Raw genomic sequence first — 15,966 nt, 5'->3', positions numbered from 1 at the left:
GACTCTCTCTAATTCCCCCTCGGGCAGGTTGGTTCTCTGAAATATTGGCTTTCATGTATTCTATTCGTGATGTTAATAATTTTGTTGCGAGTCCTACTTTCTGATATAGCTAGCTAGCCAACCTTTCATATAGTGGGATTAAAGGCTTGATATAATGTTGGTCTGAGTACTTTTTGGTATAGCAGCATCCCAAGATGCCCAAAACATAAATTGTATAGTTCACTTGGGGTTTGCATTTTGCGATTCGGTGTACATCAACTATCACAGGGTATGATACCTGATGTTTTACTGCGCTCCAACAAACTGAACTTTTCTTGAGCTGTCCCATTTATGTGTATTCTATCATGGATTTGACTCTTCAACATTACCAAGCAGGGAAGAAGGGGAGTTTTATTTATTTATTTATTTTATTTTTTATTTTTTGCTCTCTGCTTACTGACGTGGTCTCGTAACCACGCATGACACGTATAAATTGTAAATACATGGTAGCGAGTAGGTGCACGTTGTTTTTTGTATTTTTCCACGTGGTTACATTAAATAGAGAAAATATTTAATGCAAATGTGATACTGAGATATTATATAGATGCAGTATTACAAGCGAATCATGACTTAGTCATGAATATAAATAAACTGTAAATACATGGTGGTGGGTGGGGGATAAATTCAATTTTTATTTTTAAACGTATAAAGAGCTGTTCACCACCGTATTCAAGGTTCGTGTACTTGGCAAGGCATGGTTGGCTTCTAGTGCTACGATCTGTTTTTTCAGATCCCCAAAGCTATAATAGCCAAGGCGCTTAGTTTTTGCCATTCAGGGTCTGTAACAAGGTCTGACTGAGGTTCTACCAGAGCTAAAAATAATCTGAATTGGTGAGGAAGAAAACGTTAAAAAGTAGTGGGAGGCTGAAAGTAAATGGATGACTTACTGCTGGTTTTGGATGTAGGAACAAACTTGAAAGGAACGAGAAAAAGGACTGAATAAAAATGTGTATTTGTAACTTAGTTTTATGTGCTGCTTTTTTTTACTAAAAAATTAAATTCCAAATGAATGGTCAAGAAATTTGATTTGATTAATAATGCTCACTCAGGAGCTCCGTTCATCATGACAAATTCTAGGCCATTTTTTGATTTAGCTTAGATGATGTACCATTAATATATGCGCGCCGCGCGCGCGAACACACATTTCATTAAAGCTAATTGAACTTTATTTTGCCCTGGAATTACCAAGATCAAGCAACAAGCTCCCCTTGATAGAAGAAACAAGGAGGCATGCCACGAGGGTAACTAATGACAGTTGAGATGGAAATTTTAGTTTTATACCTACGGGTTTACCTTATAAACTAGTGAGGGGTAGCACATTGATCACCTTAGCCAAATCTGTGGACCTTTTGGGGTTTATTATAAAAAGGAATTCTAAATCTTTGAAGGGATTATACAAATCTTTTTTTGTAGAGAGAAAATATACAAAAATTTATATATGCTTATTTAGTGCACTTGGTTTATAGGCTATTACTTGATTTATGAGTATATTTGTTGAAGCAACTTCATATTTTGGTGGTGATCTTATTATTGCATTCACCATGTCCGTTATATAATGCTGCAATTATGTTTAATATATGTTTTTAAGTAATTATTTTGTTTTTAGATGTGCATTGAATTTTTTCTCAGTTTGATGTTGTTAGCTAGTTTAAATCAAATTAAATCATAATTATGATTTGGTTTGAATTGAAATATATGCATGCATTCGCTTGAGATTTGGATTCCAAATTCTTTCATGCGAACCAAACCAAGACAGCAAGAGGGTGGGGGGGCGTCTTTAATGACGTTCATATATTTGGTCAATATCACGTGAACAATATCAAATATAGGCGATACTTACATCATAGGAGAGTGTTATCCGTGTCTGCTGCTGGGGGCATCTTAATATGTGGGTTCACTTACAGAAAGTGCTCTTGGGTAATCACATCACATATGGGGAATACATACAATTTCCAGCCCAAAGGTGTGGCAAAAAATATCGGCAGGAGTGTACTTGAAGAAGAAATGACATCACCTTGGGCGTCGTTTCTTTTTCTCAGGAGTTGCGTGTACTTGGGCTTTCATGCCATATGTCCTCATTTGAAAGTTCTCAAATGCCTCAGAAACTGCTTCCACCTGTACAAAGCATTACGGAGATGAGCGAAAAAAAGAAGGTAGGACCATAACTCATTGGTTCATAAAGAGCAAATTAATTTCATTACCAACTCAGGCTTCTTAGAGTAAACCCTCACGATCATATCCTGATAGTATGCAGGCAGCAAGTGACTGATGCTCTCGTCCCGTATGGGGAATTTCTCGTCGCTGTCGTAGTCCTGTTAAAACAAACCTCTTTTAAGCCCCTACCACAACAAAAAGCAACCTAAAGCTCTCACTAGAATTGATTTGTAAAGTTCCTTGAGAGCAAGCCTAGTTTAGGATCGTAGAACTTCCATCATGATTGAAATTCAACAATCGAATTCCATAAAGATTTGGACACGGAAGCATATCGAATGACGCAGCGTGTAGCGCGAGTGTGAAGAAAACACACCAAAATAAACACTCGAAAGAGCAAACTTCAATGGCCGAAGCTTGGCTTTCAAGAAGACGCAAAAACAATACTGTTTTGCTAAGAAAACCCAAATAGGTTGCTGAAATTTGATTGATTAAAACTTGATTACAAACTCTAGATTCTAGGCATATTTATAGTATTTGGCTAATCCAAATCCATCTAATATTTGGAAAACAAAATCCAATTAGAATTCTAATAGAAATAAATCCTAAATAAAATTTAACTAGAATCCTAATAAAAATAAAACTCTAATCAAACATGAAGTAGAATCCTAAATCAAGTAGAAACATGAAATAGAATCCTAAATCAAGTAGAAATATAAAGTAGAATCCTAAATCAAGTAGAATTCTAAAACTTAAGAAGTATTAAAATAATATTATGACACTACTATTTTGGTGATACTATTCCAGTTTAGTTGGGTCGGCCTTGGGCCGAGTCTTGATTGGTGACCGCATCATTCACCTTCACTTGAGAAAAATTCGACCTCGAATTTTGATCCTGTTTGGACAAATCCACATCCGATAAGTACGAAGAGATATTAGCCACTTTGAATGTTTAGAAATACCCATATGATTAGGCAAATCCACAACATAAGCATTGTCATTGGTCTTCTTTGGAATCTTGTAAGGACCATACTTCTTTGGCTTGAACTTGTTATGCTTTCCTGTTGGAATTCGTTCCTTCTTCAAAAAGATCATAACTTCATCTCCAATCTCAAATACCTTGTGCTTCCTATGCTTGTCAGCTGTTGCCTTATATTTCTTATTTGTGCAACTTTTGCTTGACATCTTCCTAAACCGCTTGAACTTTTCTGCTAAGAGAACATGAGCAAAGACATTCCTCCCCTTCTTAGCCATATCAGCATTGGCATGGGTCCAATCATCACCATGTTTGTTGCCTTCTGCTTCCATTGCATTATTACTGTTAGATTGAGGATGTTGAACCTTCCATCTTGAGCGCTTCTCTAATCTGGTAGATCTTATTGCCTTCGATTCAACCATGCCAGAGCTTGAATGAACTGTAGAAGGATTTGCTACCATGACCTCTATCTCTTTTACAGTCGCAAGTCGATCAGAAGAAACACCACCATCCTTGGGTTGCGAAGCAATGCTTGAGCCATCGGGACTGGAAAATACCCCAGTATGAGTCAATAACCTTGGAGTTTCTGTCATGTTAGCAACATAAATAAGACCTGAGTTTGCAAACGTTGAGGTTGCTGGCACAACATAATCTTCAAAATCAAGCTCCACTTTATAAGCTTTGGTTTGATTCTTTTCCACTATGGGTAACAAAGTATAACGCACACCTTCTTTCTCAAGCTGATATGTGTTCTTCCTACCCGAGTGCGTAGCATCCACATCAAATTGCCAAGGCCTCCCAAATAAAATATGGCAAGCATCCATATCAACAATATCACAATAGACTTCGTCGAAATACTTACTAATAGAGAAAGGCACTCTGCAACGTTCATCCACATGTATGCCACAAACTTCTTTGATCCATCCAATCATGTAAGGGCTTGGATGTTTTTCAGGAATTAACTGCATCTTTGCCACCACATCTCTTCCTATGATGTTCTCTTGACTTCCACTATCAATAATCAACTCAAAGATTTTTCTTTTCACCGTACACCTCGTGCGAAAAAGCTTATGCCGTTGAGTAGTATCTTCATTCTTTTGAGATAGCATTAACTTCCTCACTACACAGGTATATTGCTCATGTCCATAATCTTCTTTGTCATCCTCCCCATCAGGCCCGCAATATACTTCCTCTTCAGCAACATCTTCCTCTTCCTTTTCTACAATGTTAACTCGAATGTTTCCCCCTGTTGTAGCCTTATTAGGGTTGACTGTATGGGGTGGATTGGAGGGTTGCGCTCCTTGAACCGACTTGCCTTTATCAAAAGCTGGTTGTTTATTTTCATTCCCACTATACCGACGATAGTTGTCATTACGAGATCTCTCACTCAACATTAACTCAGCCTTTAAAGCTAAGTTCCTTGCTTCTTGCACACTCAGAACCATCTGAACCCCAATTTTATCACGAATAGCAAGCTTCAATCCATTCAAGTAACGAGCTGCTTGTTGATTGTCACTTTCTGACAATTGGTTTCTCTTCGCCAATCGCAGAAACTCAGAAGTATATTCATTCACACTCTTCATTCCCTGTGCACATCTTTGATAAGTTTCAAACATATATTGTTCATAGTCAGGGGGCAAAAACCTACCTCTTAACAGCTGCTTCATTCGTCTCCATGTCTGAACTGGTTGTCGGCCTTCCCTCAATCTTGTTTCTCTTAATCGCTCCCACCAAACAGATGCACCGCCCTTCAATCTGTAAGCCACTAACTTTACTTGTCGTTCATCTGGGATCTCCATGTATTCGAAAAAACGGTCAACCTCAGTGATCCAATCCAGGAACCCCTCAATATCAAGATCTCCACTAAAGGTGGGAATATCAACTTTTAGTTTATACTCATCATTGCCCCAGTGGTTGTGCTGATGCGCATTCCTCCTAACCCCTCTACCACCAGGGTTAGCTATTGCTCGACCAAAATCATCCTCTTCATCGCTATCTTCAATTACTGGTCTTCTAGGATTAACAAGGACATGATTAATGGGTGGTCTTCCCGCTCCGGCTTGATTCACCCCATTATTCAGGTTCCTGTCATCATCAACTCGTAGTAAGGTGCCCAATTGGTTGCTATGTTGCTCCAATCGTTGCTGGATAGTACGAGTTACTTCCCGCTGTTCTTCGATTGCTCTCCAAACTGCGAACAACCCCTGATCACCGTCACGAGACTGGTTGCTACCGTTACCTTCAAGATTGGCCATCTGATTGGTTGATTAATCGCTCTGATACCACCTGACGCAGCGTGTAGCGCAAGTGTGAAGAAAACACACCAAAATAAACACTTGAAAGAGCAAACTTCAATGGCCGAAGCTTGGCTTTCAAGAAGACGCAAAAACAATACTGTTTTGCTAAGAAAACCCAAATAGGTTGCTGAAATTTGATTGATTAAAACTTGATTACAAACTCTAGATTCTAGGCATATTTATAGTATTTGGCTAATCCAAATCCATCTAATATTTGGAAAACAAAATCCAATTAGAATTCTAATAGAAATAAATCCTAAATAAAATTTAACTAGAATCCTAATAAAAATAAAACTCTAATCAAACATGAAGTAGAATCCTAAATCAAGTAGAAACATGAAATAGAATCCTAAATCAAGTAGAAATATAAAGTAGAATCCTAAATCAAGTAGAATTCTAAAACTTAAGAAGTATTAAAATAATATTATGACACTACTATTTTGGTGATACTATTCCAGTTTAGTTGGGTCAGCCTTGGGCCGAGTCTTGATTGGTGACCGCATCATCGAACCTACCTTGAAAAAGTTGATCCTGCAAGAGGGCAAAACATCCAGAGGACTCATATTACTAAATTAGAATAAGTCAAAACAAAGCGGAGTGAACGGATGATTATATCCATCATTAGACGGCCTAGCACCTTTCAAGAGGATTATTCCTTCCGCATGTCAAATCAATCTTGACATTACTAACAGCTATATCTTCCTCTCTCAGCGTGACACCACCGGTTCTCTGGAGCAAAAATCACTAGGTGAGACATTTCTGCACTGTCAGGCAACGGCAATCAATTGCATTAGCATGAGATTTTGCGGACCTGGGAACAAATTATATCTTGGGGAGTAACATTTTTGAAGTGCTCGAGCTTGTCCTTGGGAACAGTAAACTCGTTGCAGTACTGCAGAGGACAAAATGTAATGGCAGTCATGTTGCTTTACCAGTTCATAGAAGTAACCAAAGTGTATGCAATCTTCTACCTGGTACAGATCCCTCCTCCGGATCCGCAGGATCAGATCCCTAGATTCCTTAAGCTCTTGCTCGGAAGAAATTTCAATGGTCTTTATTATTGAGTCATCCAACTGCATTTTTCAGTAGATGGATTATATAATACAGATAACTAAAGAAATACAACTCAAAGCCATATTAAAAGGAGGCTACTCCATCAGAGAAGCTCATAAATGATAAAACCTTCCAGTAAGCAGCCGGATCCTGAATGCTGGATGCAATTTGAAGATAATCATTTGCTTTTATGAGGGCATCCGCAATCATGAGTTCTATTGCCTGGAAAAGAAGTGTTGGAGCCAATGTCTTTAAAGTTTTCATGTAAGGTAAATTGATTTTCTGAGCTGCATGTCAGCATTAATGGTCCCATTAATAAGACCAAGGATTATCAGGTACCTTTACTTTAGCATGCATATAGACTGTCCGATGCAGATCAGCTCGAGTGGTGAATAACTTGTAGATGGTGAGATCTGACCACATTACATTCATTTTTAAGTGGAACTAGTGAATGTTACCCAGACAACATGGTTGGATAAGAGATGTTTGAACACATACATTCCTTTGCTCGGTAACATATTTCACCACCTATAACTCGCATATTTTCCAGTAGCCTGCATTGCAGCAACACATGATTCTGTAATAAGCCACAGGCTGACATGGTAAAAGTTTCTTACCATCAATAGTACTAATAAATGAAATCTTGTTATAACTCCTGATCAAAACTACATGGAAATATATACACGTATGCATATGTTCAACAAGATAATGTCTACAAACAAACCTCTGAAACTGGAAATTGCAACTTAGTCCACAGGCACGACAGTCACGGACAATGTAATCAAATCTGCCAAACAGATTGATTGTCTATATCTCAATCTTCCAAGCTGTAATAAGGCATAAAAACTTGCTCCAAAGGAAGTGAAAAGAGAGCGGCATACTTGTCTACATCTATTCCATTTCGACCATTTGCAACAATATCATATAAGAAGCACTTCTCTTTCAGATTCTGCAAAGTAAGAGTTTAACAACAGCTAAATAAAAAGAATAAGATAGATGCATTGAGGAAGACAAACATGGGACTGAATTCTTAAGGTAAAGAAATCCTCCAAATAGTAGTGACTTACTTTTGGTGGAGCATTTTTGCAGCTAGCAACTATCATTTCCTGTTGAAAGATCACACTATCAAAGAAGCACAGGAAAAAGGGTGGGGGGTAAAATAAAAGAAAGAAAAAAAAATCTTATATACTCAGTTTTATGTAACGTTAATAATGCTCATGCACACAATTTACTTAAGCAAAGAACTGAACAACGTAACAGTTTCACGAGTCCATTAGATCTGGAAGGCTAAAAAGATGCAAAGACATCAATTGCGAAACACATTTGCATCATTTAGTGCATCCAATCTCCGCAAAAGGACATTCAACCCGTAAGGGCAAGTCATAAAGGGTCCAGATGGAGCTATGTGCTCCTTGCACTTAAGTCCCCTTTCACTGACTGGAAATCTTGAAACTTTTTGTCTCTTCATCATGTTTTGGGAATGAATGACAGGAGATCACTCAACGAATAGAAAGACTGACAATTTAACATGTCAATGTAACCTTCACTTTCTTCTGACATTCAGGATCAATGTCAATGTTATGCATGTCAACCATGTAGTCTATCATCTTCAGAGACATTTCCTCATGAGACCTGCAAAAGATTAAGGTTAAGTTAAATTAATGAGAAATCATGTACTGAACTCTTATGTTGATAAGCAATAAAGAAAAGGAACCTAAAGTGAATAATTTGCCTCATATATTCATGTATTATCAGTAACATAAACGGACAAATGAATTGAACGTCTCCTTAAACATTTAAGGAGACATTACATGTCCATGTTATCAATGAAAAGTATTAACAATTTAACAGCTTTATTAAAGAGACCTGTACCATTTCAAAAGCCATACCATAAGCAAAACGGCACACTGACACAACAGTATCAAAATCTTAACAACAGTTAACAATTACATTGATGAGAAAATTGTTTACCACACAATTTTCTTGTTCCCAATATCAAACAGCTACTCATTTTTCTAAGTGATTTCCATTCAAGAAATTGGAAAGCCTCGTGACACCATTATAAGCCCTCTAACTGCCATGGTGGTTATGAGAGAACTCCATGCAGATTCTCAACCTCAAGTAGGGTGCAGGAGGTAAGTGTGATAGTACTATCAAACAGAGGACGGTTTAATTACTCGAAAGGAAACAAAAGGAAAAAGGGGAAGTGAAAAAGAAGAGACTGGAGGTAATTGATAATAATTAAGAAGGTTTCCATCTCCATTCAGTACAATCATTCAAATCAAGGCCCTGATGAACTTTCAAATTAAATATTTTAACACCATTCCTAATATTTGACTAATAAAATGATGCTAATTACATAATAAAAAATTACTCATGTCTCCATCAGTTTAACTCCAGAGTAGTAAAAGATTGATTGCTGTAGAATCTAGGCAGCCTAAAAAAAGAAAGCTTTCAAAAAGGAAAGATTCCTTCCAGGCTTGTGAAAATACCTAATTGATGTTATATAATGAGTAAAATTTCCCATCTGAATAAAAATAGGAACAGTACTATATTCCTTGCAAAAATAATAGTTAACTAGTGCCCAACAACACTCCTATCGTACACATTCATGCACCCTGATTTATTTATATATACTGAGACCCTTGGTAGACCCCTTGGTGGTTGTAGATTTACTTTTACCCAAATTTTAATTGATAATGATTTTTGGTGTTATGGTAAAGTTGTTCTTATTCTATCTAAGTCATAGTTCAAGTCTCAAATTACTTTTTAATTGTGTTTTTTTTATTTTTTGAGCAAAATATATAGATGCATTTTGGGATTATCAGAAAAAGCTTCGGTACACCAAATCTGGTGTTTGCTTAAATAATAGACTGTAGTGAAGCCAGTCATTAGAAAATGACCACAGAGGCTATCATTAAACAAAAAATTAAAGGTTCAAGTAATTTTAAATGGCATGTTTGAGGGTAAACTATTCAAATATCCATGTGACAATCGGTTACCAAGCATAACAGAAATGAAGTCTGACATATGTAAGAATCACCATGTAGAGCCATTGAGAACCCTGGGCAGAACCTCGCTCTCAAACATGTGGCTAAATGGTCCATGGCCCACATCGTGCAGTAATCCTAAATATAAAATTGACAAAATCATTATTAGGGAGGCACCCATGACAAAAGTGGTTCAATTGTTATCATTTACGGCACGCTACATTGGCAATCCCAAGTGACCAAATGAGTAATAACTACATTTATTACCTGCAAGTTTGACTGTCTGTATGTCAAAATGATCAATCCCAAGCTCCAAGCCCTGCAAGGACAATATGGACATGACCAGAATGTTTTCAGCAATAGGACCCAAATAAGAATGAATAGTGTTATTGGACACACAGGATACTTCCTACTTGGTAGTTCGTGATTCTATTAATAGTTTCACCAGCCAAGCAGTATACCCCAAGTGAATGCTCGAACCGGGAATGTACAGCCCCAGGATAGACCATGGGTGTTACACCTAAAATATCAGTATGTTATGAGTCGGTAACAACCTTAAATAAACAATAGTTATTTGGACAAACCTGAAATGTCTGTTAGATATGAGCAGATCACAAACATGATAGACTATAATTACCCATATGGACCTTATATATTAGGTATGACTCGGTGATAGCAGAAGAAATGAATAAATAAGCAATAATTAAACAGATGAGGTGGACAAATGGCCAGCCAGGGGAGATAACATACTTAATTATATTGTGGCTAATATAATTAAGTTTTGCTGAATATCAGCAGGAGCATCCTTTCACTAGACCACAAAATATGTTATCAATTTCGGCACCTGTCTATGACCCAGAAACTAGGACAACCATGGCTTAACTGTGAGAAATCTAAATCAGTTTTGAGTCTTAAGATGAAAGTCAGCTGTCATTTGCAGCTTAGGATTGGTTCTCTTTATCTGATGTTGATAACCTAATTTATCATCTCGTCTTAATTCATTAATTGGCACTCTGTATAATTCTATTTGGAGATCGATGATAATTTAAACAAGATATGGCACAACTTTTTTAGAAACCAATATTATTGTTTCACACCAGATAGAAACCTGAAGGCATATGGAAACAAGATGTTTATTTTCTATTCTGAACCATATGGAACTTATGTAAAAAATGAACCCTCTCATTGACCTCTAAGCCTCAGTGGAAGGAAATTTCATACAAAATTTAGGCACAAGCGTTTTGATGGTTTGAACACCGTAGAACATTTCATCCTTAATAAAGCTCTAAAATGCTAGAGTGAGATGCTGCAACAAGAGTATTGCCACAAATTCTGCCCTCATGTTGATGTTTTGATAAAAGATGTCAAAATTGAAATTCCTTTGTTGCATGCTGATTTTTATTTCAATATATTAGTCAAATCCAATTGATGGAGCCATAGTAAATGTTAAGATATGAGAACATTGTTTTGGAAAACAGGAAAAGTTCTCTGTGAATTAAATAGGGACAAGAATAGAGAGAAAAAATTATAGAAGCCATCAAGCACAACTCACTTATAGTTCATTAGCAACAGTCCAAATTTTATCTGAAATAAATATCATAAGGAGGTATGGCTTTGAACTCATCTGTTTTCTACTCAAAAGGAGAGAGTGATAAACTCTTCCAGGATTATTTAGATACCTTCTATTCTAATGTGCTTGAATCTATAAAAAGTGGTTAATATGTTAAAACAAATTCATCTTCAAAAAATGACAACAGAAACAGCTACATAAGTTGTAAATAAATTTTCATACACCAGAAAAATCAAGCCTCACCAAGTTGCTTTAAATCACGAAGTCTGCAATATGAAGAAAAAAACAACAGGTTATTAGTCAACGCTTCAAGTAGAAAGAACAACCATTAACGAGCACAATACGGAAAACTGGGGAAAAAAACTCCTATAGTTGTACAAAATCAGACTTGCCTCTGAAACTGTTCTGTATCAATGAACTTCAGAGAGAGCTGCAATCCAGAAATACAATCAAGTTTTCTACTTAATAATTGTTTGAAAATTCTCAAACGAGTATATAAGCATCAATTATGAATAGAAATTACATTAGACCTTTATCTGTCTCTAAATATTGAACTAATAATAAGAAATTCACCTAAATTACGAAAGATATTTGCAAAGAAAGAAGAAGAAATTAGGTTATAAGCCATAAACAATATCCTACAGAATTCAAAGCTCATGCATGCAGAGCCGCTCGCAAAACATCTCAAACAGATTAGCCTTAACAAAAAGCATTAAGGTTCAAGTTTAAATTGGTAAGTAAGTTAAAGACTCTTCCTGTTTATCCTCACAGATTTTATTTTAACGCACGAAGCAAATCCATAACCTCCACTGGATTCTGAATTTAAATGCCTCCAAACCAACTACCAACGCAACCAAACAAAATATCTTAGTTCAATTCAAATATTTGAGAGTATTCCAACGGACAACTATATTTGAACATATGCAGAAGTGTTTACATATTCGCAATCCAAAATCATCCAACCGGAAGTACAAAACTCTGCTGCGAGTCGAACAAAATACAAACTAGCAAGCTCCAAGCAGCTCTAGATGTCTGCTTGACGTATGAATCAAAAACACAATTATCTCGGACAATTTCGAAAAAGCGAACACAGAGAAAGAACAAGAAATAGGAGACAATTACTGGATCGAGTGAGATGTTGCCGTGCACGTTATCGTGGATAAGCTTCAAGAGCCGCCGATCCTCCGTTAATGCAGCGTAGCTCGAGCTCGGGAAGTCCTCGTTGTATGAAGCTCCCATTCTTCACTCACTTACGCGAAACACGCTCAGTAGCAGAGAGAGTTAGGGTTTTCAACCTATTCGAATCCAAGAAAACAGGAGAGAGGGAGAGAGGTGACGGGTACAGCTTGTGTGAGTGGACGAGGGAAGGGGGTTCCGTGTGTGTTATAAAGAATTGCTGAAGTGACGGTGAAGTATGCCGCCAAAGAAGCAGTAGCATAACCCACTGGCAGCGGGAAGCGCGTGGAGACAACGCTCCACCTTGAAAGTCGACGTCAACGTGATCTTTGCGCTTCCTTTCCCTCGACGGTTCCAAAAGTTGTTTTCAGTTTTAAGATCAAAAAAATATAATATAATAAATGTGTAATAATTTTGGAAATTAATGTTTGATGTGATTAATTTTGTATTGGTGTATTATGTTATATATGTCAAATATATAATAATACATTAATATATAAATATCATATCAAATATCATTCCTAATGTCTAAATACTAAGATGATAAATAGATATATGAAATGATATTTTATTTCTCATCAAAGTTATCCTCTCGTGTCACCTTGGTAGTGTACCTGTTTAACAAATAAGGGACATTTTATATAATATCTCTATAAAATGATGTATACAAGGGATAAGAGTAATTTTGGTATTTTGTAAATCATACCAATTGTTATTTAACAAGGGAGTAAAACAAGTTTAGTAAAGTCTAGAAAAAATTCTTAAATTGGGATCGAGAAATTTAGTTAATTTTTAAACTCAAATAGAATGTTAAATTCGAATTGACTTAATAAATATTAGTTGGTAAATCTAACATGTAAATTATTAACATCCAAGTAAGCCTGGGAATGGATTGATTCTCAAAATTTTATCCAAAAACACTTTTTTTTAAATATAAAATACTTTGTCGTTTGAATATAATAATAAATTTATTTATTTATTAAAAACATAATTGCCAAACCGTTTAGACTCTACAAAAAAAAAAAAAAAAAAAAACTATTAGATGGCACAAGGCACTCCATGTGTAAATACTTTAATACTTAAATTAGACACTAAATTTCACTGAAGAATTGAATGTAGTATTGAAATTAATATCAGAATCATACTCTTTTTTAAACAATGACTCATATATTTAAAGAAGAACATAGAACTTTTCAAAATCTACTATAATTAAAATTCTTATAGATAATATCTGTTATTATATTTTGAGGTCTATTATAATTAATATTTTTATAAATAATATGTATTATTTTCATAAAACTCTTGAATAGATTTTTGAATGTCAAAATTATTTTATTTTGGACATAGCCTCTAATTAAGAGGAAATTTACAAGACAAGTTTTAAGGACCAGTAATAGTCCCACAACATAAGTCCGCAAGACCCAATAATGGTCTTTTGATAGATCTTAATTTTATATATATTTTTATTTAATTTATAACTTAATTTTATGTTTTTTTTACTTAAATGTGCGTACTTATGGATTTTATATAATTTAAATATTTTTTTTAAGAATCTAGTAAAGAAAATTAATTCAAAGGTTTGAACATAAAAAAAATATTATAAATTAATTTATAATATTAATATTGTAATAATATAATTAAATAAATAGAATATAATAAATTGACATTTGCAATTTAAAGCAATTGAGAGTGGAGAAGAAGTGCAATTGGAGGAGTTGAGCGGTGGCCATTACAGAAATTAAGGAAAAGAGAAAGGGTGGGGACGAAGATGAAGGAAAAAGAGAATTGGAGTTAGGGTCTCCAATGATTATTAATTAAATTAAGGTATATTATCAAATTAAATCGATCGAATTATCTAAATTAATTAAAATAATTATATCAAATTTTGAGTTATTATAACTGAACCAAAATTCTTATTAAAAAAATCGAACTGAACCTAATAAAAGAGGGTTTAGTTGTTGGATTGGGTCAATTTTTTAATTAATAATACCAAAAAAATTGGAATAGAATAATCAATTTTTTAAAAAAATAATTAAATCAAACTAAATAAACAAAAAACTTAAAATTAAAAGAAATAACCGAATCAAAGTGCTATAGGAAAAAACTAATCAAAAATGTGCCGCTCCAATTAGGGCAAGCGCAGATTTGCTACGACTTCCAGAATCTTAAAATGTTTTAGTTAGAATTTTAATTCTAAAATTATGTTATTATTTGTCTAATTCAAAATTTAATTATTATTTATATGAAAAATTTATATTTTTGTGATTAATATTTTAAAAAATTAACTATTTTTTAATAATTTAATAAGTTATGCATAATTGATTAAAATTATTATAAATTAAATATATAAGCAATATGAATCATATTTCAAATTATGAGATCGAGAGATGATTAATTTATGTGTGAAAATCAAATAAGTTTAGTGAAAAAAATTCTCTTTTGAGATTAAAACTTAATATTTATTTATTCTTTTGACATTCATTTAAAAATTTGATGGTAAAATAAAATTAATAAATAATTAATATAACTTAAAAAAATTTATTAACTACACAAGAAAAATCACATGTAAATAATTTTAAATTACTCTAAAAATATTTTTAATTTTATATCAGCTTGAATAAATAATCATGTAAGCTAAATTAAATAAAATCCGAACCTTAGTTACAATCATTAATTAATTTTTCTCATAAAAGAATTTTTTTATTCAATTAATTAATTAATTAATTTTAGGCTAAGTTAAAATTAATTTAATATTATAATCTAATTCTTATGGAATTAACATTCTTTCATCATTATATGTATATTTAACTAGAGTATATTTATCTAAATTAATTACGTATAAATCACACGCTCAATTTTTCAATTATCCAGAAAATTTACTCATTTTTAATTTAAAAAATTATTTTAAAATTTTAAATCTTTTAATGAACTTTTACCTTAAACCAAAGAGTTAAATTGCGTTTCTTTTTGTTATTTTTAAGTCAATTTTAATTTTTAATTTTCTTAAATAATGAAAACACTTTTTACTGTTTTTAAAAATATATTTTTAAAAATAAAAAAATTATAAAAAAAACTTTAAAAAAAATTATTTTGAATATTTTCATTCAAAACAAATTTTAAACTTAAAATATATTTATTTATTTATTTATATTTTATTATTATAATAAAAAATATTACAAAATACATTAGCTTTAAAATGTATATATATTTTTAATAATATATTAATATTAAATATTTTTAATTTATTAAATAATCAAATTTATTAAATAAAATATTATTAAAAAATATTTTCAAAATTTAAAAAAAAAACGTATTTTCTAATTTTTTATTTTAAAAAATAATTTTTTAAAATGATAAAGAGAACGTATTTTTAATTTTTTAAAAATAAATTATTAAAATAAAAAATTAAAAATAAATTTAAAACTCAAAACTAAAAATTAAAAAATAAAGAGAACTACATTAATCTTTGTTACATTATCCCACTAACACCTTAAGGATGAAGTATAAATGAACACCTTAAGGATGAAGTATAAATGAAAGGAATGGAACATGCTTTAGAAGGATGCTTGTTGAATTGTCAACCGGCAGCACCACAATCACTATGAAAAATGCTACTTTTACCTAATCACTATCAGCTTTAAAAGGATACTTTGTACCTTACCTCCTTTTTTCCCCTGTAAATTTGTACCTTACCTCCTTGTAGATGGGCCAGTG

At 33.5% G+C, this 15,966-nt stretch overlaps 1 protein-coding gene across 1 annotated transcript; it reads right to left on the bottom strand.

Moving 5' to 3' along the window:
- Positions 1-1,789: 1,789 nt before the first annotated feature.
- LOC127788362 (uncharacterized) lies at positions 1,790-12,555 on the bottom strand. The gene is made up of 19 exons (XM_052316540.1): positions 12,199-12,555; positions 11,469-11,506; positions 11,320-11,342; positions 9,920-10,026; positions 9,774-9,825; positions 9,560-9,644; positions 8,058-8,148; positions 7,584-7,622; positions 7,398-7,465; positions 7,241-7,303; positions 7,015-7,070; positions 6,856-6,929; positions 6,646-6,738; positions 6,435-6,536; positions 6,275-6,355; positions 6,101-6,192; positions 5,979-5,994; positions 2,241-2,351; positions 1,790-2,154 (listed from the first exon to the last, which is right to left on the bottom strand). The coding sequence occupies exons 1-19, from the start codon at positions 12,313-12,315 to the stop codon at positions 2,050-2,052; spliced, it is 1,413 nt and encodes a 470-aa protein (XP_052172500.1). The 5' UTR covers positions 12,316-12,555; the 3' UTR covers positions 1,790-2,049.
- Positions 12,556-15,966: the final 3,411 nt, after the last annotated feature.

The sequence above is a fragment of the Diospyros lotus genome, chromosome 13 (genome assembly GCF_014633365.1).
Source record: "Diospyros lotus cultivar Yz01 chromosome 13, ASM1463336v1, whole genome shotgun sequence".
Classification (NCBI taxonomy): domain Eukaryota; kingdom Viridiplantae; phylum Streptophyta; class Magnoliopsida; order Ericales; family Ebenaceae; genus Diospyros; species Diospyros lotus.
The sequence above is the reverse complement of the archived record's forward strand: the minus strand, read 5'-3'. Positions and strand labels throughout refer to the sequence as shown.

Excerpts from the sequence above, each read along its gene's own strand:
- LOC127788362 (XM_052316540.1), bottom strand. The coding sequence starts at position 12,315 with ATGGGAGCTTCATACAACGAGGACTTCCCGAGCTCGAGCTACGCTGCA. Across the intron at positions 7,071-7,240 it reads TGCAATTTCCAGTTTCAGAG|GCTACTGGAAAATATGCGAG; the intron begins GTTTGTTTGTAG and ends GCTGCAATGCAG. Across the intron at positions 6,930-7,014 it reads ATGTTACCGAGCAAAGGAAT|ATCTCACCATCTACAAGTTA; the intron begins GTATGTGTTCAA and ends TAATGTGGTCAG.